The 27,069-nt window shown below is 37.0% G+C and overlaps 2 protein-coding genes across 3 annotated transcripts in view; both read right to left on the reverse strand.

The window, feature by feature from the left end:
• LOC140323239 (aldo-keto reductase family 1 member C23-like protein) overlaps positions 1 to 5,480 on the reverse strand; it is a 7,047-nt gene extending 1,567 nt beyond the window's left edge. Inside the window, exons 1-7 of one of the 2 annotated variants that reach the window (XM_072400141.1) lie at positions 5,277 to 5,480; positions 4,053 to 4,169; positions 3,568 to 3,645; positions 3,151 to 3,273; positions 2,917 to 3,026; positions 1,601 to 1,766; positions 76 to 158 (exon numbers count right to left, since the gene is read on the reverse strand). In XM_072400141.1, the coding sequence (XP_072256242.1) occupies positions 76 to 158; positions 1,601 to 1,766; positions 2,917 to 3,026; positions 3,151 to 3,273; positions 3,568 to 3,645; positions 4,053 to 4,091 (599 nt within the window). In that variant the 5' untranslated portion in view covers positions 4,092 to 4,169; positions 5,277 to 5,480. Of the gene's footprint in view, positions 1 to 75; positions 159 to 1,600; positions 1,767 to 2,916; positions 3,027 to 3,150; positions 3,274 to 3,567; positions 3,646 to 4,052; positions 4,196 to 5,276 lie in introns of both variants that reach the window. The other variant, XM_072400142.1, reaches the window with a different exon arrangement.
• A 2,351-nt stretch (positions 5,481 to 7,831) lies between these two features.
• Positions 7,832 to 26,026, reverse strand: LOC140323241 (aldo-keto reductase family 1 member C3-like). The gene is made up of 9 exons (XM_072400143.1): positions 25,829 to 26,026; positions 20,231 to 20,398; positions 18,793 to 18,909; positions 18,043 to 18,120; positions 16,936 to 17,058; positions 14,305 to 14,414; positions 11,375 to 11,540; positions 8,918 to 9,000; positions 7,832 to 8,203 (listed from the first exon to the last, which is right to left on the reverse strand). Exons 1-9 carry the CDS (start codon positions 26,009 to 26,011, stop codon positions 8,161 to 8,163), a joined length of 1,071 nt encoding a protein of 356 aa, XP_072256244.1. The 5' UTR covers positions 26,012 to 26,026; the 3' UTR covers positions 7,832 to 8,160.
• Positions 26,027 to 27,069: the final 1,043 nt, after the last annotated feature.

Raw genomic sequence — 27,069 nt, forward strand, 5'->3', positions numbered from 1 at the left:
TTTTTTCAGACTAAAAAGCCCAGAACTGTTCCCTTTATAGCAATGATTAAATAAACAATATCCAATAGTACTTACTGCCTGGCTTCCACATAGCGATAATTTCTATTGAGAGTTTCAAGTTCCTTCATGTCTTCTAGAGGCAAATTGAAGTCAAACACCTGTAAAATGACAAATATTTACAACTTGTTATTTAGATTAAGAAAAGAAAATACAAGCAATAAGTAAATTCTAAATGTTAGCCTGTAATTTAAATGTTAACGTAAAATTAATACATACCCTGAACATAACACATAAAGATAACCCTTAACATAAAATGGAAAGGTTTGATTTTCCATGGACAGCTATAACTGGAACCAGAAAAGCAGTTTTGTTCCATGCCAGTTAAAAAAAATCCTCTGGCTACCAATGCCAGGGCACTGCTGCCTTCACTGACTACTGATAAAGGGGCACCCTCCCACTCACCACTTAAATAGGGGTATCCTTCTATCACTGACCACTGATAAAGGGGAATCCTTCTTCGGACTGACTGCTGATATAGGCCCATCCTTTCTTCCACTTACCACTGATATAGGGGCATCCTTCCTCCTACTGACCACTGATATAGGGGCATCCTTCCTCCAACTGACCACTTTTAAAGGGGCATCCTTCCTCCCGCTGACCACTTATATGAGGGCATTCTTCCTCCCACTGACTATTGATTTAGGGGCATCCTTCCTCCCACTGACCACTGATATAGGGGCATTCTTCCTCCCACTAACCACTGATATAGGGGTATCCTTCCTCCCACTTACCACTTATATAGGGGTGTCCTTCCTCCCACTGATCACTTATATAGGGGTATCCTTCCTCTCACTGACCACTGATATAGGGACATCCTTCCTCCCACTGACCACTTATTTAGGGGCATCCTTCCTCCCACTGACCACTTATTTAGCGCCATCCTTCCTCCCACTGACCACTTATATAGGGACATTCTTCCTCCCTCTGACCACTTATATAGAGGTATCCTTCCTCCTACGGACCACTTATATAGAGGTATCCTTCCTCCCACTGACCACTTTTATACTTCCTCCCACTGATATAGGGACATTCTTCCTCCCATTGACCACTGATATTGGGGCATCCTTCCTCCCACTGACCACTATTATAAGCCCATCCTTCTTACCTCTGACCACTGATATAGGGGTTTCCTTTTTCCCATTGACCACCATTGTAAGGGTTATTCATCCTACTAATGACTACTAGTTTTGGAAGAAATGCTTTCTCCCACTAACACCAATGTAAAGGGATTTTTTCCTCTCATTGATCACCAATTTATGGTAAACACTTCCTACCACTTACATGAATGTTAGGGTTATTGTTTATGCATCCTTGCTTCCACTGATCACCAATGTAAATTGTATTTCTCCTTCTATTAAACTAATTTTAAAAAGTTTTTCCTTTCACTGACACATTTACATCAGTGATGGACATTCTTCCACACAAAGGCTTAAAGAAGGGGAACCCTTGCTCCTATTGACAACAATATTTTTTTTCTGAAGTTTACAACCTCCATCTACAGCTTTTTCAATGAATACATTTACCTAATTTTTAAACCAACCTGAAAGTTTTCCCCGATTCTTTTGGGGTTAAAGCTTTTTGCAAGGACAACAACCCCAAGTTGAAGAAGGAACCTTAGGGCCACCTGGGCTGGTGACTTGTTGTGTTTCCTGGCTATGGCCACCAACACTGGATCTTCCAGGACAACTGGAGCATTATGATCAACCCTTAAAAAGAAAAAAAAAAAAAAAAAAAAAATATATATATATATATATATATATACATATATATATAAATTTACAACAATAAAAGCTTTATTTTTTTATTCCTGGAAGACATATAAAACTGCTACTGAGCTTTTAGCTAAAGGAATCCTAAAGTTGGTTAGCCTCAACAAAACAAATATTTTGGTTTCCTTAAAATATTATAACCAGAAGATATTTAAATCTCTTATTAGCATGCAGTGTTTTCTGCAAATGTAGCTTATACAACCTGACATCAAGCGTGTAGACCTTTCCTCTATGTTTTAAAGCTGTTGGTAGTAGGTGGTTGCAATTAACCCTTTGGGGGAATGCTGGTTGAAAATGGCTAAGGTTTTCTAAAACAATTATTTTTAATTGATATACAACTTTCAACCACGTTAAGCTAACCTTGAGGGCCTGTTCTCATTTTGCTCTTCTGATGTCTTATATTAACACAGGTTACACCTTAATGTGTGTTGTATTGAAGAAAACCTGCCAAGGTTATGGCTGCAGTATTAAGAAAAAGATTTCTTTCCAGTGGCCCTTTTTTATAAAGCCACCCCTTCATTTTTGTCCATATACCCCAATAATTCCAGATAAGATGTGGCCATCTCATTACTCCTTGTGGTTCTTTCCTCTACTTTTACTGTATGTATGAGAACCCACAGTGACGAATGGGGCTTTAAAGAAAGCAGCCATAGGAAAGGTATGTATATGAAGTCTTTTTCTACTACTCTTCATACAGCTACCACCATGCTAGTATGTTTTCTTTAATGTAACCTTTCCAAATAAATTGGCTCCTAATGCTTCAGAACAAACAACTAACCGGATATGAATCATTTTGTACCTTTCAAAACACACAGTAGTCCATTGTTGTGCATTGTGGTTTGCACAAGCCTGTTATCCAGGATCTCAAAATTCAGTAATCCTAAAATTCATTACAGTGCACTGGATGGAAACCAAAGAAGCCAAATGAACCCATAGAGTTTTAAGAAGAACATGTAAATAACTTCCCTGAACCCATTCCCCCAGTGCTATAAAGCCAGTGTTTCAGCTACATAGTCAACAAGCACCCATATTTGTAACAACATGTGATAAAAAATTTTTAATGGATGGCAAAATATATTGGCCTCACCATCTATCATCTCTGCTGGACCCCAGAACGCTGTACCCAACTAGAACAATGTCCTGAGATTTGCAGAATTCCAGGAGCTTTGTCTGGTTCAGGTAGATGTGACATTCCACCTGCAGAGGGCAGCAGTAACCAAATCATTTTAAAAAGAAACATGCACATATTATTTCATGCACATAACATTTATTTAGTTTATTCAAGCTAAACGATCAGTTTGACTTAAGGCATTTATGTCACCTGGTTACACACTGGCTTGTACTTAAGTCCCTCTTTGTTGAGAATCATTTCGAGCTGTCTGCGGTTAAAATTGGAGACTCCAATAGACCTCACTAGACCTGCATCCAAACACTTCTCCATAGCCTAGGGAATATGAAGGGGTAACAGGATGAAAAGGATTGGAGAGAAGGAGAAAGAAGAGGTGAGAGGAGAGACAAGAAGGAATAGCAATAAGGTGAATAAAGGAAAAGGAAAGGTGAGAAGATGAGCAAAGAAGGAGAGAATAACAGGAAAGAAAATGGGAGAACAAAAAAGAGATGAACAGAGGAGAAATAAAGGGGGAAATAAAGAAGAGAGGAGTATGAGGAGGAAAAAGGAAGAGAAATTTTAATGGATTTTGACACAATGATTTATAAGCATTGACATTCTCATACAAACCTCCCATGTATCTCGTAAATCTGTATTGTGGAAAATTAACTGGCCATTTTCATCTACAGGAAAGGGATCATCTCCTGGCTAAAAGAGATAAAACATCTACTAAGCCTGAACACAGAAAGGTAGACAAGGAACCCAAGGCACCAATACCAACACAGAAGAGGCTGAGTATATTCAATCATTTTCCTTTCCCCAGAATAGGAACTTTTTCCATCCTCCCAAAATACGGATAAACTAATAACAGGACATACAGAAAATGTGCATTTCTGTAAGACTCAGATAGCAATAGTCATACAAAAAATGATAATCTCAAATGACAATCAAAATGCATATTACCAAAACATTTTAAAACCCTACAAGCATAAAAAATGCATCCTCAAAGCTGTTAGCTTTACTTTGTTTTTATGAAATTATTAACATGTTATATGCATGTAGAGTATCCTAATTCTTAACAGTACCTTTAATGTATAAAACCTATGAACACTTACCTTCATTTCCAGAGGCATATGGATAATGAACAGGTCCATATATTCCAGCTGCAGTTGCTTTAGTGACCTCTCCAGAGCCGGCTGGACAAGTTCTGGGGTGTGAAAGGTACTCCAGAGCTGGTAAGATGTAAATCACAATTGTCCTTATGATGCAGTAAAAAATAACATGATTATGATCTGATCATGATGATCAGATTCCTCTGGACATCATGGTCCCAATCTCGTGACTAGACAGTGAAGAGGAAGCAGCAAACTGTTAAACTCTTTTTCACTCTGTTCTCTTCTCCTATCACTAAATTCCTTGTCAGCACTCAAACTGATTAGAAAATAATATTTGTGGTCATATATCGGTATATGGCAGATCGGATGAATATTTGAGAGTTTATTATTTAAAATGTCCTTCTCTAGGTTATGCAGGGGTGATTCTGTGCTTCCAAAAAATCATGAAGTAAATAACTATAATACACTCTTCCTAAGAGTGGGTGATAGGTAGTCACAAGTGGTTTGCCTCTCAAGAGCCGAATACTTGAGCTTTTCTGAGTTCAAGTAAATTTTGATCTGAAGTACGATACTGTTGGAAATAATTAATTAAATTTGTACAATTTCTGAAAAATAAACTCATAAAAATCTCTTTAATCTGTTCTTCTGATAAAGCTTTAAAGAGAAACACACCAAGAACAAGGTAATTTCTAAGAAGTGTACTAAAGAAATATTAATCAAAGTGATTGCATACATTGTGATTAGGACTAGTTGGCCTGTGTTAAGCAGAGTGATAAATGAACAAGTTTTTTATGTAATTTAGAAATAAATTGTTATATTGTTTTTATAAAAAGTGTTTAAATATTGTATTGAGAAAATCCCAATACCAAAAATAAACTCTACCTCAAACTGATTGGCAATACACAATTACACATAAATTAAAAATACAAACTTTGCTGTGATGTATCTATCACAACAGCTTGGTACATGGGTGAATATGGCTGTTTCTTCTATCCCTTTTATGATATAGAAAAAGCCCAACTGAATGTAACTAACTATTACCTGCTATTTAGTCTACTTTTTTCCATTCTGACTCAGTAATTAGGTTTTTATTGATTCCCAGACAATATATGGTCATCCTATAATGCAAGATTACCAAAAAAATAATCACTATGAGTGACAATGTGACCCAGTTATGAATAGCACTTACCCCATGATTTGTTTCTATGTATGTATTTAGCTCACCTTTCCAGTATAAAACAGGTCTTCTCTCCTTACAGTTCCATCTGCAATCTTCTCTTGGATTGCCTTACCAACTTCTGCTTCATTTCCGTAAATGTAAGCACCATCAATATGGCGATATCCAACCTCAATGGCCACCTTTGTGGCCTCTTCTGCCTGACTCTTAGGAAACTAAAAATAAGGATGTGATTTATTTTTGTTATTGTGAAATCATTTGCTAATATTTCTAAAAAATACAACAGGTCTGATTTATCAAAGCTCTCCAAGACTGGAGAACTGTCATGGGAGAACCTCGGTCATCCAGCAAGCCTGAAATGGATCCAATAGCATATTAGTTTTTAAAAATCTATTTAAAGTTTGCTTGATTGCCCAGGTTCTCCTATGATAGTCCAGTCTTGGAGAAAATCAGTCCTAATGTATATTTTAAGAGTAACTCTACAATGCACAATTTTTATCTGTTTTTGTGTACATAGCATCAGTTTGACATCCATTTGAGATGATTCTGACATCAATCAGCAATCACAAGCAAGTGCATTTGACCTCCTTCAGATCCCCATTTATTATGGTCTGATCTGAAAAAAGCCCATTGACATGGTATGATTTAAAAAATACTAAATCACTTACAACCCTAGCTGTAAAAAAACATATTAAGAATTTTTTTTTGGCACAGTCAATCTTGCATCATTTTATAGCTGTACTGTTGGCTTTTGGAGTTGAAGCTTTGAGTGAAGATTATTGATTATTGATTGATGTAAATAAATAACATTAAGCTTATAAGATCATTGTGTATTGAAAGCCTTTGGAACATTCTTGTTTTCATTTTTTCTAGTGTGGAGAGCCATCTGTGGTATGGGGTCTCCTGGTTTGTGGAATGAGGTTGGTGATGGGTTAACAGCGGGAGGTATGCGTGGTTGATATGGTTCCTGAGGCTGTGGAGGGGCGTCTAGGAGCAGTGATAGATATATCAATTGGAACGCAGATCCCAGATTAAGGGGAAAAGGGTTAAAATTATCGAGGACCTGCCACCTGATTAATATTGTTGGAAGATTTGGAAATGATTTAATAGGATAAAGAGCTAAGTTCAAAGTGCGATCTGTAGTAACTTATTAAAGCGCATCTATTGCAAATGACCGAAGGAATTTAAAGTGAAAAGAGAACACAAAATATTACATTTTATTAATTTATATGGGGCATCTAGAAATGGTAATGTATTAATAAATCTCAAAAATGTACCTGTTGTATTGAATTGGTCCATACGCACTTTTGTACTGATGGCCTCTTTGCTTTCTGTCTGTAGTGTGAAATACAAGACACTGCTTTCCCTGATCCCTAGAACTATAGGGAGGGCCTAAGGCATATTAAGTCAATCAATAATGGAGAAAAGGAAGGCTATAGGGAGACCAAGGGCAATATTGGTAAATAATACTTCATCTACTTTTGTCCTTTATTTGCAAACATCTTGGAATCCGAATAGCTCATAAGTCAAAACTTATGTTTTTTTTTTTTAAAGTTGACATTAAAATTAAAAAAATATATATCCCATTTTCTTTTTTTTCACCTGTGTCCCACAGGAGATATTTCCTTTTGCTCCTTGTCCTCTTGACACAACCAGAAGTCAGAAAAGAACTTTGCTTTAGTACATTAGAACAACGTTCTTGTGTACATTTTTTGTTTTTCACTAGTCCCAGTAGAGATTCATTAAATATCAGCAGCAGGAATGCAGATGGCAATAAAAACCTGACAATGGTTCTAAGTCTTTATCACTTTAAATTTGATTTGTTGCTAAAGAATACTGCCTGTGTGACACATGCACAAAGTTCATTCACTTTGGCCTGTCTACCATACTAATTTTAGCATATTTCTGTGATAGGCTGCATCATTTCATTGTTTGTATAAATTATATATTGAGTTACAAATTGACTCAATTTTTGTTCTACAGAGGTTACACATAGCGTAAGTGTATGGTACACATAGTTTCTGCTTTATGGTGCAGTAAGGGTGAGCAGATAGCAATACTTGTCAGGCCAGCACAGTATCATGGCTTTAGTTCTGTAACTTTTTACGCTGCACAAGCTCCTGGCCTAGGGGAGAAAAAAAAATTTAGATCCAGCCCTGGACACAGATAAAAACTTTTGAATGGGAAGTTGAAAATGATTATAGCATTTTATATGGCTCTATGTCAAGAATGTATTCTTTCACTTAAAATGTTACTGCAAGGTCCACTTTATGATAAGCAAACTTCCAATTATTACCCCAAAAAGAGGGGCAGCTATGAGAAGGGATAATGTAGCAAAATGCGAGTCAGACTAAAGATCGCTATTAGACATGATTTAATGGAAGAATATTTAAATACAGTCAAAGCACAGTATCTACTGGATAAATTTGCTGCAGTTCTTCAGGAACAGTATCAGTGACAGACGTCTCCAGTCCTCAGTCACTGACTTCCAGTGCAAAACTCAGTGACAGACCCCAATGCATACCCCCCTCAGTTTAGCCTCATTGACAGACTACAGAAAAAAAGAATAACACAAACACTAACAAAACAACAACAAAAAACATAAAGAAAAAAAAATAGTTTATTAGTCTTGTTATTGTTTTTTCTTACATGTCATTTTACATGCATAGATACAAATATAGAGAAGTATATAAACTCTTAATAAGAATAAATCACAGTTTTCTCCACCCCATTACAACACTTAGGTTGTGGTTGGTGATACAGTGCAGAGAAGGACATCCTTCTCATTTTCATATCTCTTTAAAAAATACAGTAAATACAGATTTGCAGAGTAAATACACTAAAACACATTAGTAATGTAATGGGTGGAGTGTATCTTCAAGTCCAGGAGTAAGTGAGGTCATGCAATTCCAAGATATGCACAGGTTTTTCTTAATACTCATCATGGTAGGGACATTTTGGGTGGTCAAACCATCTATGAAACAAAATTTAACAGCTTAATTAAAAAGAGATTACCACTGGCTTATGCAAAATCTTAAAAACAGGTTATTACAGCTGCATTTTTTTAATGAAATAAAAATACCCTTCTATTAGATTTTCACACAGGGTTCTATTTATAAAACCTGCCATTACCTGCCATTGAAACACATGGACCTGGAAGCGAATGTTTGAATGATTGCCTGTTTTCCTTTTTATAACTAGTGCCCATAGTTTCAGAAGCTGGCCAACTTTATCATAATGGCATCCAAGACCTTCAAGCCCCCAAGTGTGCATAATGGTATGCCGATTTTTTGGAACCTATCAAGCACATGCCAAGCTGCTAAAACTCACAAATTTGTTGTGCATGATTTAAAAATATGGCTAAAAGATCACCTACTACTATATGCATTTAGTCCCTCTTTGAAAATGTATTTTATTCTAATTAATGAAGGGAATTGCTGATTGGCACAAGAGGTAAAGAAGATAAAAACATTTTCTGTTCATAGCTAGTGATATAAAAAGTCAGCCACACAAACATAGAATGGTTTTCATGAATTCACATATCCGAGGCAGGAGTCTGAGGCTTACATTAGCAGACATTTATTACATCTAGCATACTGTAAAGGGTTAGAGTGGCTTTGTAGTGCAGTCCCTGTAATATACAAGGGCATTTATACTGGCAAATATATGATACTAACTGTATACTTACCGGCTGCCATTGGTATATCGCAGGTTTCGGTCAAGCCCGTCAAGTGTTTTCATGTCTTCATTGCTTAATTTAAAGTCAAATATCTGTAAAACAAAATTCTTTGTAAGATGGCATATGAAGAACAACACAGAAATGAGAGAACAAAGCTGAATCTGAACCAAATGTTCCTGTCGGTTTGGTCACCGAGTTCTGACTAATTTGTATTGTTGCATTGGCATGGATTTTCTTCAAACCATACATTGGCATTCTCTGCTTTTTTTTTGTGCTATCGCTTTCATAATTCTTCATTCCTGGAATGTCAGTGGTAATTGTGCCCAATTCAGTTTTAATTTGAAAACACTTCTCTATGTATTTATGAGTAAAGGCAGGTCTGGAGCAAGTGATCCTAGGGAACTTAGGGATAGACCTACATAACTGGGGGGACAGGGAGCAGACAGACTAGGGTTAAAACATTGTTTTAGGTTATTAAAAGGTCAGATTGAGGATTGGTAGGAAGGCAAAGGTGAGGTTCAGGTTATGGTGGTATAAGGTTAGGGGATCAGGGGTGAGGTCACATGATTTTGCAGCGTGAAGGAAAAAGCTTCCCACCCTCCCACCTCTTTGTGTTATTGTAGGGAGTTTGTTGGCTTGGGAACTTTTTGTTCATTGGGCAGGTTTGGGTTGGTGATGGCTGTTGAGGTCCTCGAGGGGAGTGTGTTTTGGTGGCAGCATCAGGGGGGTTGGGTGCCCATCTGATGTGGAGTCTCCTGAATGGTGTGAAAAGGAGGTTAATTTAAAAACAGTCTGCGAGTAGTTGTAATAGCATTTCTGAGCTGGGTGATAAGGTAGCTGGGAGCAACAATATAATGTTGGCGCAGACCTCAAGTAGTAGTAGTGTGGGCATTTGAGAATCAGCAACCATGAAAGATTTAAGAAACAGTTGGCTTGAGTCCTGTTGATGAAGATGTGGCTATTCAGGTGTTAATTGAGTTGGGTATTATTCTGTGATTGTTATTCTGTTTGTTGTTGATATTGTTATTATTATTATTAATAATAATAATAATAATAATAAAAATATTTAATAAAAGGCCTGCGGGTCATTTGACCAAAAAGAAGTTTGTCATGTCTTAATTGGGAATTGGGGGAGGGCGGGGTCGGAGGGTAAACAAAAGTACTGCAGTCATGTATAAGAGAAAATATTAATCACCAATGATTTCTGTGCAGGCAGGAGGCCTCAAATTCGACCTAACTCAGAACAAAACCTCATGCTTTTATTCACCCATTTACTAAAAGGTTTTGGTCAGGAGAGGTTTTCAAGCTAAATTTTTAAACGGTATAAGGTGAAGCTTAAGCACTGGGTGTTGGAAAGCTTAACTCCAAGCTGGGAAGAAGTGCATTGCCTGATTTAAGATCCAGAATCCCCGCTTAACCTCCCTAGAGGTGACCCCGAGTGTGACTCGGGGTAGAAAAAAATTGCTAAAAGCAGTAACCCGGAGTCACACTCGGGGTAGGTAAACCTATGGGAGGTAATAGTAAATAGAGCCTTACCTGATCCGCCGGTGTCCCGGGTCCATCGCTATGATCTCCGTCTTTTTCTCTCTTCTTCAGGCCGGCTTCTGCATCCGATGAGTCACTGGGGAGTTCCCAGTGACGTCGGTGCGTGTGTACGTTGCCGGCGAGGAGGGGCAGGAAATTCAAAATCCATTTGTATTACATTCAATACAAAATAACTGTATTGAATTCAATACATTGGATTTATATGTGTAAAAGCAGTACATTGTTTTCAAGAACATTTATTTTACAGTATATATATTGGTATAAATATAATGTGTATTTTTTTTTTAAATTTAAATTTTTTTAAATATATAGATTTTTTAATTTATTCAATTTATTATTTTTACATGATTTTGTGTTTCAAACTTTCTTATACTCATACTATTATATTATAATGTAAAATATATTTTCATGAAAAACAATGTACCGCTTTTAGACATATAAAACCAGGAAACTTTTGCCAGTATTTTGTAGCTGAATTCCTTGAGGTATAATATAGACATTTCAGGCCTGTTTAGACCATTCTTGCACATATACAAGAAGAACATGTGGCCAATCAAACAAGATAGCAAGACAGAGGATACAATTGAAGTTTAGTCAGATAAACCTATGGACTAAAAAAAATTAGCAGAACTCAAATGCATCTTGTCATAACTTGTTTTCAAGGTTCTAAAACTTTAGTTATCTGGCTTAAGAGCTGTTTCTTTCATTCTTTGCTGTCTACTTAATTTGTCACCAACTTGAAACAAGTAGTACCCGGTAAAGTTTCCATTATGGTTCTGCATACTAGCTTAGGTTGAAAATTACTGGGTAGTGATGTCAGAATCGGGATAATGAATTCTGTGTTTTCAACATACTAACTAACAGATCAGATCACTTAGATAAATTGCATTATTTTTTTTTCTCAAAGAACCCATCTAGTACCTGAAAGTTCTCTTTGATCCTTTCTGGGTTGAAGCTCTTTGCGAGGACCACTATCCCTCTCTGCAGAAGATGCCTCATGGCCACTTGAGCTGGTGATCGGTCATATTTCTTAGCCACTTCATTCAAGACGAGGTCTTTCAGGATGAATGGATTGTCCTGATCTATCCTGGTTTTGAGACATGGGTTAGATTTGAAGTCTGCTTTCAAAAGACATACCAGGTATTTCAGGTCTCATTAACTCCTTTTTGTTTGTAAAATTGTTTTTCATAAAAATACAAAGAACAGAAAATGAAATGAAATGAAACAGAGAAAAGTGTGGAATGGAAAAGCATTGGGGTAGGCGTACCCCAAAATACAGCTGTACACATAGGATGGAATTCCATAATGCAAAGTCCATAGATCGCCAAGGGTACAACTTATAGGATGCCAAAATAATATTACATCATATAATGCCATTCTGCCTGGACGGAGACTGAATCAAGCTTGTGGAGCATGGGTGACATATATGTAGGTGTTAGTTATGGCTATCCAGAAAGTAGCATGGGGGTTGGATGAAAAAAAGTAAAAAAAATTGAGAACGATAGGAGAACAGGTATAGAGAGAGGGGGGTCAGGTAAAGGTTCTAAAAACTGGACAAGCATTTGCCCACCATGTCCTTGTCTCAGGGCCTTAAAGCTTGAATACTATCCAAACCATCCAAGTCTATCTTTTGTTTTGGTTGTTCTCCTCAGCAACCAGCTTCTCCATGTATAGGATATGGTTGAACTTTTTAACCTATTCCTAAAAGAAAGGGGGATTATGAAAGCATCACTGTCTTGGGATTATTGTCCTGACCGCAGTCAGAAATTGTCTATAAATTTTAATAGACAACAATAGTTCCTGGGACCATAGGAAGGAGTGCAATAGTTGTTAGGTATTTTGGCATCAGCAAAAACATTGTATATCCCCAGTCCCAGAGGTCATTCCCACCACATGTGTAGCATGGAGTCGTGGTGTAACCAGCACCACCAGCATGTCCCTGGCTGAATTTGGGGGGAATTTATGGATGTCAGCAGAGCAGCTATATCAACAGGTTAGGATCCTCTAATCCCTCCCCAATGCTTTGCATCTTTGAGAAGGATTTTTCCCAATCCTTCTAAAAGAATGAAGAGTTTGGGTCCCTTTCCCATTGTAAATAGAGGGAGGGTCATTTGGCCTTGCTGCAAAATAATTTTATATAAAAGAGACAGAATGTGTGTAGACTGAGACTTCTGAAAGAGTGTGTGGGAACAGAGAAAGGGTTGTTTGCCTGGAAAGGAATCAAGAAAAAAGGACTTTTGATATTATTTAAACCATGAGAGAATGTGTTTGGGACACAAGGTAAAAAGGGTAATTATTAATTATTATTAATTAAGTTATTATTAGCTATCTATGAGAACCTTACTAACTTAGCGAATGCTTCCTTTTGTGGGACAAACAAACCTATCTTTCCCCACTGGGCAACACTTGGTTGTCGAATAATGGGGTAAGTGGGCCAGGTATAGATAAATCTATTTTTATATGTGAGAGCCAGGACTATAGGTGAAGAAGTACACATATGATAGATGGTAAATTGTATTCTTGGGAAGACCTAATGTCCTATTTAATGTACAGCGCTGCGTAATATGTTGGCGCTATATAAATCCTGTTTAATAATAATAATAATAATAATAATAATAATGTAAGGCCCTGGTCCCCACCAGTACTCACCAGACACAAGTTTACCAATCTAATGCTGCACTCTTCACCTATAGCATGCTGCTACTCAGCCTTGGGAAACTGGTTGCAGTTCCAAGCACACAGTTGCCCCCAGGACTTAGCGCACAAGGGATGGTGTCTGGGGAAGGGCTGGCAAAGAACAAGGAGCCCACAGATAAAGCAGTACCTAGATTACAAAAGAGACAAGTGCAGAATACAGAGCAGAGGTCATACACAGATAATCCGTCCACCAGACGATGTACACAAGGACAAAACACAAGCAAAGTCGGGGTCACAGGCAAAAGGTTGATCCAGGCAGCATAACTTGCAGGGTCAGAAACAGGCAAAGTCATCAACAGTAAATCAGACGATCGTCTCTCCAGCACAGATTAGCCCAGCTATACCTTACAACAGGCACTGGTGACTGGGAGCAGAGAGGTTATAAAGTTCTAGCAGCCAATGGCAGTGCAGGACTGAGTTAGGAGCTAATTGCCTCTAAAATATCTTCAGCTGTGCACGAACTATGGTGCTATGAATGCCGATAAAATACATCAGGCTGCACGGCTAAAGGGAAGCAGGGGCTGCTGCTATCTTAGTTCTCCTGGATTCTGCAAATGACTTTGCTGGACAGAACAAACCGTGTTTTATACTGTGATGACACACAGCATGGAATCGTCGGGCAGATAAATATCTCCTAACACCTAAAGCGATTAATCCAAGGTAGAGTATGTGTGTCCATGTGGGAAAGAGAGTTTTCCAAGTCTACCCAGTTCTTCTTGTTACTATTATGAAACAAATCAACCATGCCTCCAGCAGTACTACAAGAACCCCAGATGAAAGTACGGAACACTTTGTTATACATCTTCTTTCTTTCAGGGGAAGAAGCCGCGGAGGATATCCATTTTAAGGGCATTAATCCTAGCAAACCAAGATGTGGGTAGAGTGTAGTTGTGCAAGTCATGCTATATGGTCCGGAGAAGAATGGGATACTTAAGGTCAAAGAAAAGACCTGTAGTTTCTCAACAGCTAGAAGGACTATTGCTTTCAAAAGTCTGCTTTGGGCCTGTTGTATGTAACATTTGAAAATAGCACATACCAGATTTACTTGAACATTTTAGAGCAAGGGATCAATGACTACACATGCACACATACCCTAGCAATAAAGAACAGACATATGAATGCACTTTTTACCTACAAACAGATTAATAATTTACCAGCCTGCATCCCGACTTGAACCCAGGACACCGAATGCCACCAGTTCAATATCATGTGACTTGCAGAATTCAAGCAGTTTGGTCTGATTGAGGTAGATGTGACACTCAACCTGCAAAGAGACATGAAGAAATATGAAACTTTTCAGCAACTCCTCAATGGCAGAGCAGTGTATGCCTCCTGTCATCACACTGTCACTAGCTACAGAGCAGTGTAAGGATGATCGCCGGCACTGCAGCCTCTTGTCATCTGTGCCCCCCCCCACAGGTCAGCGCCAGTCCCCGACTCAGGGCTAGGAGACTTCTGCTCTATTTCTTTTCAGGTATAAAGCTGTTTGAGTTGCCAGGCAAAGGAATTTGTGGAGGTGCCTGTCGCAGGGCAGTTTTGCTGCCAATATTGTGGCTCAACTTTTTTTGAGGGAAAACAACTGTCCAGTAATATTTCATTCTACCCTTTATATGCCCTTGGAGCTGAGGGAGTGTTAACTTTTACCTCAGTAAATGTCCGCTATATCACTTGTTCCAGTTTCTCTGCCCCGTCCTCCCTCCCCTTGTCGCGGACATCCTTCATGTTGCCCAAAGTTCAATTCATTTAAACCCAATGAAGATGTGGCAGCCAAACCTTTTACCACAATCAGCTTGGTTTGTTTTTTCTTTAATATGCTGCAATTTTGTTTACTAAAAGTTATATAGTAAGGTGTGGTGAGTCATTGACCCTGATTTATGAAAGCTCTCCAAGGCTGGAGAGAATACACTTTCAGAAGTGAACTGGGTGATCCAGCAAACCTGGAATGGATGTGGTCCAGGATTCAAAACATTTGCTAGCAAATAGAAAATGATTTTTAAAAATCCATTTGTGGCTCAACTTTTTTTGAGGGAAAACAACTGTCCAGTAATATTTCATTCTACCCTTTATATGCCCTTGGAGCTGAGGGAGTGTTAACTTTTACGTCAGTAAATGTCCGTTATATCACTTGTTCCAGTTTCTCTGCCCCGTCCTCCCTCCCCTTGTCGCGGACATCCTTCATGTTGCCCAAAGAAAGTTCAATTCATTTAAACCCAATGAAGATGTGGCAGCCAAACCTTTTACCACAATCAGCTTGTTTTTTTTTTTTTTAATATGCTGCAATTTTGTTTACTAAAAGTTATATAGTAAGGTGTGGTGAGTCATTGACCCTGATTTATGAAAGCACTCCAAGGCTGGAGAGAATACACTTTCAGAAGTGAACTGCGTGATCCAGCAAACCTGGAATGGATGTGGTCCAGGATTCAAAACATTTGCTAGCAAATAGAAAATGATTTTTAAAAATCCATTTCATGTTTTTTGGATCACCCAGCTTCACTAATGAAAGTGTATTCTCTCCAGCCTTGGAGAGCTTTCATAAATCAGGGCCATTGTATCAGTCTTGTTAACTAATAGGCAAACAATGTAAATATTTTTAGTTTATTAGTCTTCCTGTTTCAAAAACTGTATTTAGGTATTTAGTCTGCAAACCTTACATATATGGGACAGAAATCAAATTTGCTCAGTAAATACATAAGCAGTCCTTTCTGATTAATTTTTCTTCACTGCTTCTTGTTAACAGCTGTGTTCACACGCTAGAGGCCAGATACCTCCTAGCTGCTAGTTGGTCGCAGGTTGCTGGCTGTTGGGGGAGCGTAAGGAACTACCGGAGCCACTGGAGCTCCAGAGCCGCTGGATCTCAGGTGCCTCCCCCTTGCACCTGCTACCCTATTTACCGAGGCGGGAGTTGATATTCCGCCGCCATGGTAAATAGGGAAAGCTCCCTAAAGGTAAATCCCTTTCCTCCGCCATGCATATGGAGGAGAGGGATTTCACTTCAGGGGGCGTTCCCTGGTTGTGGGCAGAGCCATTGGGGTGGGTCTGGCCTAGTGCGCTCCTGCCCACCCCATAAATGGCCTAGTGCCCATAAAACTTTGCTGACCCCTGTGCTAGATAATTGTTGCCCAAGACAAACAATTGTGATCTTGAATGATCATTTCTAGTAATAAAAACCTGATGTTCATATACAGTTTAGGATTGGCCTCAAACAAACTAATATAGCCATCTGATAAGATACTTGGACAATACCTAGGCCGTTTAGCATTGCTTCTGGAGGCTTATAATGAGTGGTTATTATTCCGAGACACTCACATTGAACAGTAAAGATTCTGCAAATTGTTGAAACATCTTTTATCAAAATGTGGAAGAGAATCCACAAAAAAATATATGTCCCCATCAAAATTTAGTTTTTACACTACGTAAAGTTCTGCAAACACAAGTTAGTTTCTACTTAAAGAAACTGCTAATATTCTCGCTTCAACCTTCGTTTGTTGCAGTGTTACTTCATCATCCAAAATGAGATCCCGATATTACACAGTGTTCATGTTAAGCTTTTATGCAAGTCATGACAAAATTTGCCTTTTGCCTTCTGTAACATTTTCTGTCCTTTTTCAGATTGGCAGCCGCCCCTATTACACTAAACTGCAAGATTGACAGAGGATTAACATAGCCTATTATACAGATTGATTGGGGTGGGACGAGAGTACAGTAAAAGTTGAACTACCAGTTGCCAGTTTTTGTTGTGTCACACCCTCTGGGGAACATTAGAATAGTAGAATTGTGTCAGTTACCTGGTTGCAGACTGGTTTATATTGCAGATCTGGCATATTAAGTATAAGTTCCAGCTGCCGCCGGTTAAAGCTTGATACTCCAATTGATTTAGTCAGTCCAGCTGCTTTACAGTCCTCCATCGCCTGAAATAAAAAAATAATATAATTATATGTTTATATATATAAATATATATATTTGTTTTGTTAGGCTACATATATTTTTAATATTATGGTAGTCAGATCACTAAAAAAAAGTCATATTAGTAGAATTGCACGCATTACATTTTTAAAAAAAAATAAAAAATTAATATTTTGATTGCTCTACAGGTTTCACAGAACAGATAAATACATACATAAAATACATCTGGTCTGTTAAACTTGCCAAAGATTTTCAATGTTTTTTCTACCAGTCCTGAGACTCACACACACATTACAACACTGTCTGGCAAGAAAACCTGATTTTTTCCTGCTGACATTAATACCCTTTACAGGTTTTTTCCCCCCTTAATCTTGATACTAGATGGTAAAAAAATAGAAGCACCAGAGCAATGCTATAACTTTTATGTTGCTCTGCTCTCTACTACTGTTCTACTCAACATGTTCCTTGTTAGATTATGAGCAATGCAGCCTCAATGAATAATTGTTTGGGCTGCTTCCCTCTCCCCCTTGCTGAACCATATTGCAAAGCTGCACTATTGTGTTTCTTTTTCTGGCCAGGGTTTAAAAAATCAAAATGTCACTAGTTAGGTTTAGAAATTATTTTCTGTAAACTCAGTAGTTAAAGTAGTGCAAAACACAGTAAATCCTCACAGTAAATGAAGGGAATAGTTATAATCTTTTTGCTTTCCCATATTGGAAAGACCTCACCTGTGTACGTGAAAATGTTCACCAGTCCACATATCGTACGATACACATGAATTCTAAGCCTTCCACACTATTCAAAACAAACAAAACATTGTGCCTAAAGATGCACTTTAAAACTTGTACAAATTGTTTTTTTGTCCATGGGCCAAATATATATCCACAGTGACTAGTTCACAGCACTACAGATATTGCACTAATGATTGGCAACAAATCTTAAGAACCTTATGCAATTAGCAGCAAACTTTACCCCGTACTAGTTTTTACCTTCCAAGTGTCTCTAATGTCTGTGTTGTGATAAATGACTTTTCCATTCTCATCCATTGGATAGGGATCATCACCAGGCTGGTATGTGGAACAAATACAATCTGTTCAGTCATGACATTGAAAAACAGTACAAGGGTACTTTTAAAACACTTTAGCTATATATATCCAGGGATATCAAAGTATCTTACGTTTGCTTAAAATTACTTGTGATAACATTCAGCATATATGCACTTTCAGTATAGGGAAACACATCCAAATACCAGGAATGAGAAAAAGATGGGCAACGTTTTGTGGTCTTCATTTCTATTAGCAGTTTGAGTAATCAATTTGTATTGATTACAATGAAGTTCACTAAGGCACAGAAATACTCATTTGTGGCTCATGGAAATAATGACATCAAATTAAACTAGATTATAGGAGCTGATGTCATCCATATGATTGTTAGCCCTCATCTACAATGTGGATGTAAACAGGGCAAGGTTTACAAAGGGCTCAGCCAAAACCAGCAACCAACCAAATAAGTAAAGACACAATCAAGGGGGCAAATAAATTTTTTTATTGGTAAACCAGAACAGATACATCAGTATTAGGAAAATCAAATAATTTACAAGTACCATGAGGTATTCTAGGCATCCTAAACAGGAAAGGATGTGATCAGAAGAAAAATGTTAGACCTGAACAATTGTTAATCCATCAGGAATGGAAACGTAAACAAATGTGTTTTGGATAGAGGTTTTCTTGTAATATTACCTTCAGTTCCATAGGATTGTGAATAAGGAATAAATCCATATAATCTAGTTGAAGATTTTTCAGGGACTTTTCTATTGCAGGTCGGACTCTTTCAGGAGCTTGGTCAGTGAGCCACAGCTAAAAGAAAAAAAAAAAAAAAACACCAAAACGTGTGTTTGTGGAGGGGGTAAGTAAGGGGACATAAATAAATTTTATAACAAATATATACAATATTACTAATAATCATTTTTAAGTTAAGTGAGCTTTTTACTAAAGCATTTCATAAATAAAAAATAAAACCTTCAATCAATAAATCAATCTACCTTAATATTTTTGTTATATTCTAACCAAATTGGACTTTTCTTGCCTTGAACACTTTAACAATATGATATCTCTGCCCTCATTTCTGATTTTGTTTTTGTTCTGATTTTTTGTGATTGTTCCTTCCAGTCTTGCTGTTTCATAACTTTTTCTGCTTTATTCTCTAATACAAAAAGTCAGAAGAGATGGTACTAGTCCCCCATAATTGTCAGAGCAGGTGTAAAGATAAGGCAAGCTCATTACAGGTACATTACAGGCCGGATGGGGGGTGGTTTGCATGACCTGCAGAAGAAATCTTTTGCTAAACACAGCTGAGATTGAGGGTGATCCTAAGAGTGGAGCTGACTTGTAACATCTTGTAACTCTTTAATGACCAAGACAAACTCTCCAGTTGTTTCTTTTTGCATATCAAAGCATAGCTTGCTCCAGAAGTTAATGAATGTCTAGGCTCCAATTTTTTTTTGCTTTGTTTATGATTAACTCACAGTGAGGACTTTATACTGTAACTGACACCATGCTGCCTAACGATATGTTGAGACAAGCATCTGTCCTAGTTGTATTTATTAAAATAATGTACCTGTTCCGACTTACATACAAATTTAACTTAAGAACAAACAAACAGTCCTTATCGCGTATGTAACCCGGGCACTACCTGTACTGCAATCCCACAAATAGACTCCTCAAGAGGATAATATTAGTGGGGTTTAACCAAAACACTGAAATATAAGTATGGGATGAAACAGCTCTTAAAAGAAGAAATTCAGATCGGAAGCAAAGCAAATATGAGTTTATTATTATAACAGAGCAATTCTGCTTAGTGTTTCTTGCATAACGCAAACTCTTTTTCCTCCACACAGCCAATAGGCAACACCATTATTTTGAGCTTGCTGAAAATAATTCCTTCTTTCATGTCCCAGAACCTGAAACTTGACAAGACAGCAGGGATCTGATTGGTTTATGGAGGGATCACCCTAACCCTCAGCCTACCTACCTCTATATAAGTATAAGTAGTAATAGATCTTTACAGAATCTCAGTGAATAATAGAATTTGTAAGTTTCAGTTTGTGTAAAATCGGTGCTTGTTCTTGAGCTAGACATTTTTGAAAAAAAAAAATCTCGAAAACAAACTTGCAATCACCTTCCCTGTGTAGAACACATCCTCCCGTTTCAGCACTCCATCTGCAATCTTTTCTCTGATGACTTGGCCCACTTCAACCTCATTGCCGTATATAAATGCGCAGTCAATGTGACGATAACCAACTTCAAGGGCTATTCTTACACCTTCTTCTGCCAAGCTCTTTGGAACCTGAGGGATAATACAAACTTTTTTCAATGTTATTTTACAGTGTTGTTTCAAGTATCAACAAACCAATTTTTGGTCTTAAACATCAGTGAACATATTAGGAGCTCTGGGACTCCAGCAGCAATGTAGTTTTGCTCTGTGGACCCAACCCTAAATTTTTTAAATTTCTGGACCAGATCCATTCCAGGTTAGTTGGATCACCCAGGTTCTCCCATGATAGCCTTTTCCAATCCTGGTCCAGTGTGTGATATACACATTCCTTTTATCAAATGAAGAGCAAAAATATGAACAAACAATATAACTTTAGTGTGTCACTCTAAAATCAAAATGCCAAAACCGAACTCCTTGATCTCTTGCTCTTCTTTTCTCTCTTTCTTCTTTTTTCAAATCCTTCAGGTTGATAAAACTGTGTTATTATGCCTATACTCTTTCCAGACATCCAGGGTAATTGGTACCATCATTTCTTCATTTTTAAGAACAAGGAAGAAGTCTTTGTGTAGTGTAAAACCCCTATATGGCGTAAACCCTTGATGAAAAATGAGCTAAAAACCTCACCTACCTACCCTGATGCTCTCCTACCATCCCATAGAGGGCAGGTATACCTGAATGTCTTGACAATACTGATCCTATGCATTTCATCTCTTGATGGACGTCCTCATGTGCTATGTTAGTAAAGTTGCTGGAGCAACTGATATATACGGAAGGTTTTATGGCTCTATTCCCTATCATAAATCACACTCCTGATAATAATCCCACACAATCTACTGCATTAACAAGATTTAAACAAAAAATAACCTGCTGAACCCCATAGAAGACAAGTTATGAATTAAAAAGATGTTAATCAAGGGAAAAGCAAAATTAGCAAAATAGAGATAATAAACCCCAATAATTTACAATTTATAATTAACACATAATTACTTATAAACGAAACAGTATAAATTTAGTGATGTAGACATACATTCTACATTTTTAGATAAATAACCCTTGACTAAAAATCAATAAAAATTGAATCAAGCAGCTTGCATTAAAATAGTCAGACTCAACAATTCCTCAATATGTGGTGCACCTTGCAATATAGATTAAATAATTGAAAATGTAGATAGCAAACTGTTCAAATAGTATAATTGAAACTTTCTCCAATGTAATTTTATCCATAAACCAACATATGTCCATAAGAACTATTTCACAAGCTGTCCATGTTACCTTAGGTGTCAATGAATATTAATCCAGATCCAAGTTCTTTTTTCAGCGGGTATGCTATTACTGATGTTCCTGCATTAGAGACCTAATGAATATGATATGCCTGCAGGATCAATGTGATCCTGAGGATGATAAGGCTATGGACATGAAAAAGCTTATATAGGAGTCAGTAGCCTCCATTGAATTCAAACAAATATTAACTGTTTTCCAATCTACAAAACACTCTCAAACATGTACACCTTAGTTAAATTAGTTTTCACTGAAATTGAAAAATATATATTCTGTGAAATGTTCATGGAACCCAATGGTAGATCAATGTCAAGCATTGATAAACCTACACAATCATTTTGAGTTAACAATGAAACTATTGGAAGAGTGCTAATACTGTCTTAATGAACAATGAGGACTATAAATCAATGTGTTTAAAAATCTTTGAAAACAAGGACTGGTATTAGGTAATCCCATCAGACATTAATCAAGTTTTACTTTGAGGAATACTTTAATTTAATCTACTCTACATATAGACCAACTCCTATTGATGAGGACACTTTTAAATTCCTTAACATTAAACCCTAGACTAGCTACACTCTAGGCTCTACCTAAAACTCACAAAAATGTATTACAACCACCAGGATGCCCCATTGTCTCTGGTGTAGGATGTCTGACCACCAATGCAAGCAAAATAGTGCACCCATACCTTCAACCACATGTATTGGGTCTCCTGTCATTCTACACAATATACTTGATCTACTTCAAACAACTGAGGATATAACAGCACCTTTGAGCTCATTACTTGTCTCATTTGATGTTACGGCCACCTACAACTTGACCACTGAAAAACTTTATTTTATCATTGTTACAATACATCCTTACTAGGAATATTTGTACCTATGATGAAACCCATTGCCTCCAGGTACAGGAGGTATTCTCTCATGATCATTTACTGTGTTTGTACAACATATTTTGTCATGGCATAAGTTTATTTATGATATTTTCACAATCTGGTAAAAAATCTCAACAGGATCATTTCATTAATGAAATACAGCACAATACATACAATTTAGGTTTTGCAATGTTATGTAATAAATACTAAACTTTATTTTTGGACATTAAGATAACCATTTAAGAAAATGTAACACAGCTCCACTCTTTATTGCAAGCCAATCATGTGGCATACCATATTTCATGCGTGATGTGCCCACCCATTTTCGCTTTATTATCTTTTTTCAATACTTAAGATTTATATAAGTGCTCTTTCCACTACGAGTTTAAAAGTAAGGCCCAGCAACATAAAATTAGACTCAAACTAAGGGGATATAGGAATAAGGTACTAAAAAACATCATTGATCAACTGATTACTAACTATGCACACAACTTTTCATACATCCAGCAAATTTTACATAGATGAAAGCCCCTTTTTTCTGAGAATTCAAAGACCCAAAAGCATTTAAAGAGCTTTCTAGAAATTGGTTATAAAAAGGCACCCTCCATATGTGAATAAATAATTTAACTTATTTTTGAGATGTGAATAGGGGTGACCCATGTCAATACCCAGGAACTTTTTGCTCCCAGATGGAAGTAAAATAGTACCATTCCATCACAATACTTGTGACACCTTTGAGTTTATCATTTTGATTAAATGTCATTCCTAACAAATTTATTTAGGAAAATGTGAGAGTTATTTAGGTGATAGGTACTCTATTTAGTATGTGGCATTAATACCAGAACTACAACAGAGTACGCAGGTCTGTGATTCATGAGTTAATCCTAAAATTAGATTTGTACACAATTGCATAAATTTGGATGTCTGCAGAAAAGTCCAATTTTTCGTGTTATTTTTTGTCAACTTCCAAAGAGTTTCTGGCATAAAATACCAAAGGCTGTTTCTGTTTTATTATCTGCTTCTGATGTTGTCTGACCCTTTACCCTGACTGCCAGTGATACTATATCCCCCTTCTAACCTATTATCCCTGGTTTTTGCAACTTGCTCAGGCTGTTTTTGGCCTTATTATTGGAAAATAATATATTAAAGTCAGGGAGCTTACCAGGAGCTTCTGAAACTATTCTACTTTGTCTAGCATCATTTGGTGCTCTGTACAATGTGATTTTTTTGTACCCTGGTTCAGTTTTCCATTGACTCCAATGCCATTTCAGTTTGGAAATCCCCAATTTCTAGTTAACCAGTTTTTAAAAAGACAGATAAACCAGTAGTAAAAAAAAACCTTATAGAGCTAGAAGTAGTATTTACATATTGCAATACAAAAATAGGAACTTAGGCCATTTTAAATCATAGTGGTGTGCACACAAGCATACATTCATGTATGTGCAATACATGAAGACAGAACAATTATTTGGGCTGCCTAATGCACCAAAAAGGAACATCTAGGCTATTGCCAGCATACCGCTCCACAATGCATACAAGTGCAACAGTCTAACTGCAAAAGCATTTATATACATATAAATATTCAGCATAATGACTTATACTGAGGCAAATTTTTAAACGTTCCCCCAGTGTCAGCAGGTGACACTTCAGTCAGTCCTCAATAATCTCAATGTAAACTGGGATCAGTTCCAGAGCATATAATTACTATAAAAAACTGGGGTTACATTTGCATGATTACTTATGTTCTAATATAATTAAGATAAAAAAATGACCAATATAACAAACAAAAAGTACATGCCCATAATATTAACTAATTATTTAGGTATGTAAATAGTTGTAGAGATATTGTTTGGTAATCAAGTTAATCTTTAGCCACAAAATGGTTAAAAGGAAAAGTATGTATAGAGGAAAAAAAAATTTGATAGAGATTTTTTTTGTTTTTTCATACATTGCCCATTGCAAATGGGGCAAGTGGAGGCAGATGACAGGAAAATGATAAAACATGGTTGTTTGTTGCCACCCCATGATAAATTTGAATATGTAGAAAAGAGATGTGGATTAGGTTAGCAAATAAGGTTAATTATGTATTTATATTCTTAAACATCATACATAATTACAGAAATTATACATATATATATATATATATATATATATATCTTGAACTTTGTTGGAGCATCACAGAGTTCAGATAATATAACTATACACTTCTAACATATAAGAAATTAACCGTTTCAATCAAGTGTGTGACCTGACGCGTTTCGCCAGTTAGGCTTCCTCAGGGGTACGAATATGGTGGCTGTTGTCTAAACATATTCAAAATAATAAATAAAAAGACATATATATNAAGTAAATAGGTGTGGGAGTGGTTGTAAATATATGTAATAGTTGTAGTGACTATGCATCATAAAGAAATACATCAAAAGTATGTAAACAGCTAAACATCACCGATAATGTATGTAAATTAACATTCAACAATATTATAATATTCTTAGGTAGTTATATTAGATTATTATACATCTGAACAGAAGAAAATAGTATCAGGTTATGATGTGTATACAAAGGAATACTAATGATACCTTAAAATTGTTTGTGTTTGTGATTTGAATATATGGTTTTCACATTCATATAGAAAAAAATGAATGATAACATTTACTTTGAACATTAAGAAATACATCTGATGTGTATCCCATGTGTGTTGTGATGTGCTGTAGAACAATGTGAATTGTCTGCTACTGCAAAAAGTCCTTAGGGTGACATTAAAAATGTGTTGCAGGAACCTAAGTATCACTGGAGCATGAAGATGTGACTTGGCTCATTAAGAATGAACAGCCAGAAACAATGCAACATTAACATGTTTGAATTAGAGCAGGAATGTGTTTTATTGATTTTTTAGTAGTTTTTCCACTTTTCCTGGTGACTACTAAATTCAGTGAAAATTCCAAAATTGTCACAGAAGCAGGAAGTGAGGAAAATCTCCCAATCTCTCTCTGGCACTTTCTTTACATTGATATTGTGTGCCTGGGACAGGAGGGAAGGCAAGTTTTCTTAACTTCTTACCTTTTACAAAAGATGCATCTGACAACATTTTATAGGCAAGATCCCTCAATTTGGATAAATGCAAACACACAGGACCCAACACCGGCCAGAAAGGATAGAAAGAGATATTAATAAAGCACTGTAGAAAAATGACCATTTACAACATCATTGTATAACTTATTGATAGTGTTTGAAAACAAGCAGCCCAGGCATTGAGTTAACTGTGAATACTAAACACAAATTAAAGTGCAGTCCTTTACTTACTAGCACATGTAGTTATTAAGAGCTGTACATGAACTCAAGAGCATACCCACCTCCTGGGGTGCATATGTGCCAAATCCAATAACTGGCATTTTGTGACCATCATTTAGGACCACGTATGAATCAGGAGTCAGTTCCATGGTGTGAGCTTCCGGCAGATCCTTACACCTGTGTGACCTGCAGGCAATTTGACTTGCTGTAAAACGACACTGCATTTTTGCTTTTATATTGTCCATGACGGAGTAGGCTGACTAAAGTACATTGTCCTGCCTGCTGAGCACTTAAAGAACACCTATTTGTATTTATTTGTCTCATGCATTTGGTGTTCTGCCACTAGGACACACCTGCACCACTTACAGAACAACTATAAAAGGTTAAGGCACTGAGATTAAAAGCTGTTGACTTATCAAACATAAAGTTGTAAACCTGAGTTAACAAAGGTTGGCTGCATTTGTAAAATGTGTACCAAAAGAAACATGAGTGATCAGGCAAAACATTTGATGTTTTGCCAGGCAATTTACATTTCATAGTATCCAAATTAAACTTTAAGGAATTGTTGGACATGGGACAACCATTGAGACAGTTCGTGTTTGCTACCTTTATTTCTTAAAGGGGAACTAAACCCTCTTTACTCACCTGTCACCATTCCCTTGCAGGACACTGCCATCTTTCTCCTTCTTTTTGTTTGGTAGACATCTTCATCCATTTTGATGGGTGATGTAACATAAGTTAGTAACATAGGTTCATTTATTCCCAGCATGCACAGAGGAAGCTGCGTTGGCTGGATATCCTAGCAATCAAAGCCGATGTTGCACATGTGCAGCTCAGCTTTTTGTCGGAAACCCAGAACAATCAGGCAGGTAGAGAGGATTATTACAGAAAGAACATCTGCTGTCCTGTTCTGCAATAATGATCTGCCTGGTTGTGGATTCTTAAAAGTCGAACCATTTAATACTGTTTATACCCTCTTTAGCATCAATGATGGGATGCTGACCTTAGCAATTGTTGTAAATGAGGCCCTTCATTTTCTTAGGTGTTAAAGCTGCCCTTTCTGCATGGCAAAAAGCATGCAGATCCTGTAAATTATTGGGTCATCATGCATGAACTTATTAGGGCTGATCTACTAAAGCAATTTAGGCTATTCACATACCAAGGTCAATGATCACTTTGCAAGGGATAAGTCACTAAGCTTATGAAATGTGACAAACATTTATTTTCCAACCACATACAAAAAAAAAAAAAATATTTTTGCTTCGAAATGGATAATTGAAGTCAGCAGAGCTTTTCTCATTTA

The sequence above is a fragment of the Pyxicephalus adspersus genome, chromosome 2 (assembly GCF_032062135.1).
Source record: "Pyxicephalus adspersus chromosome 2, UCB_Pads_2.0, whole genome shotgun sequence".
NCBI classification, from domain to species: Eukaryota; Metazoa; Chordata; class Amphibia; order Anura; family Pyxicephalidae; genus Pyxicephalus; species Pyxicephalus adspersus.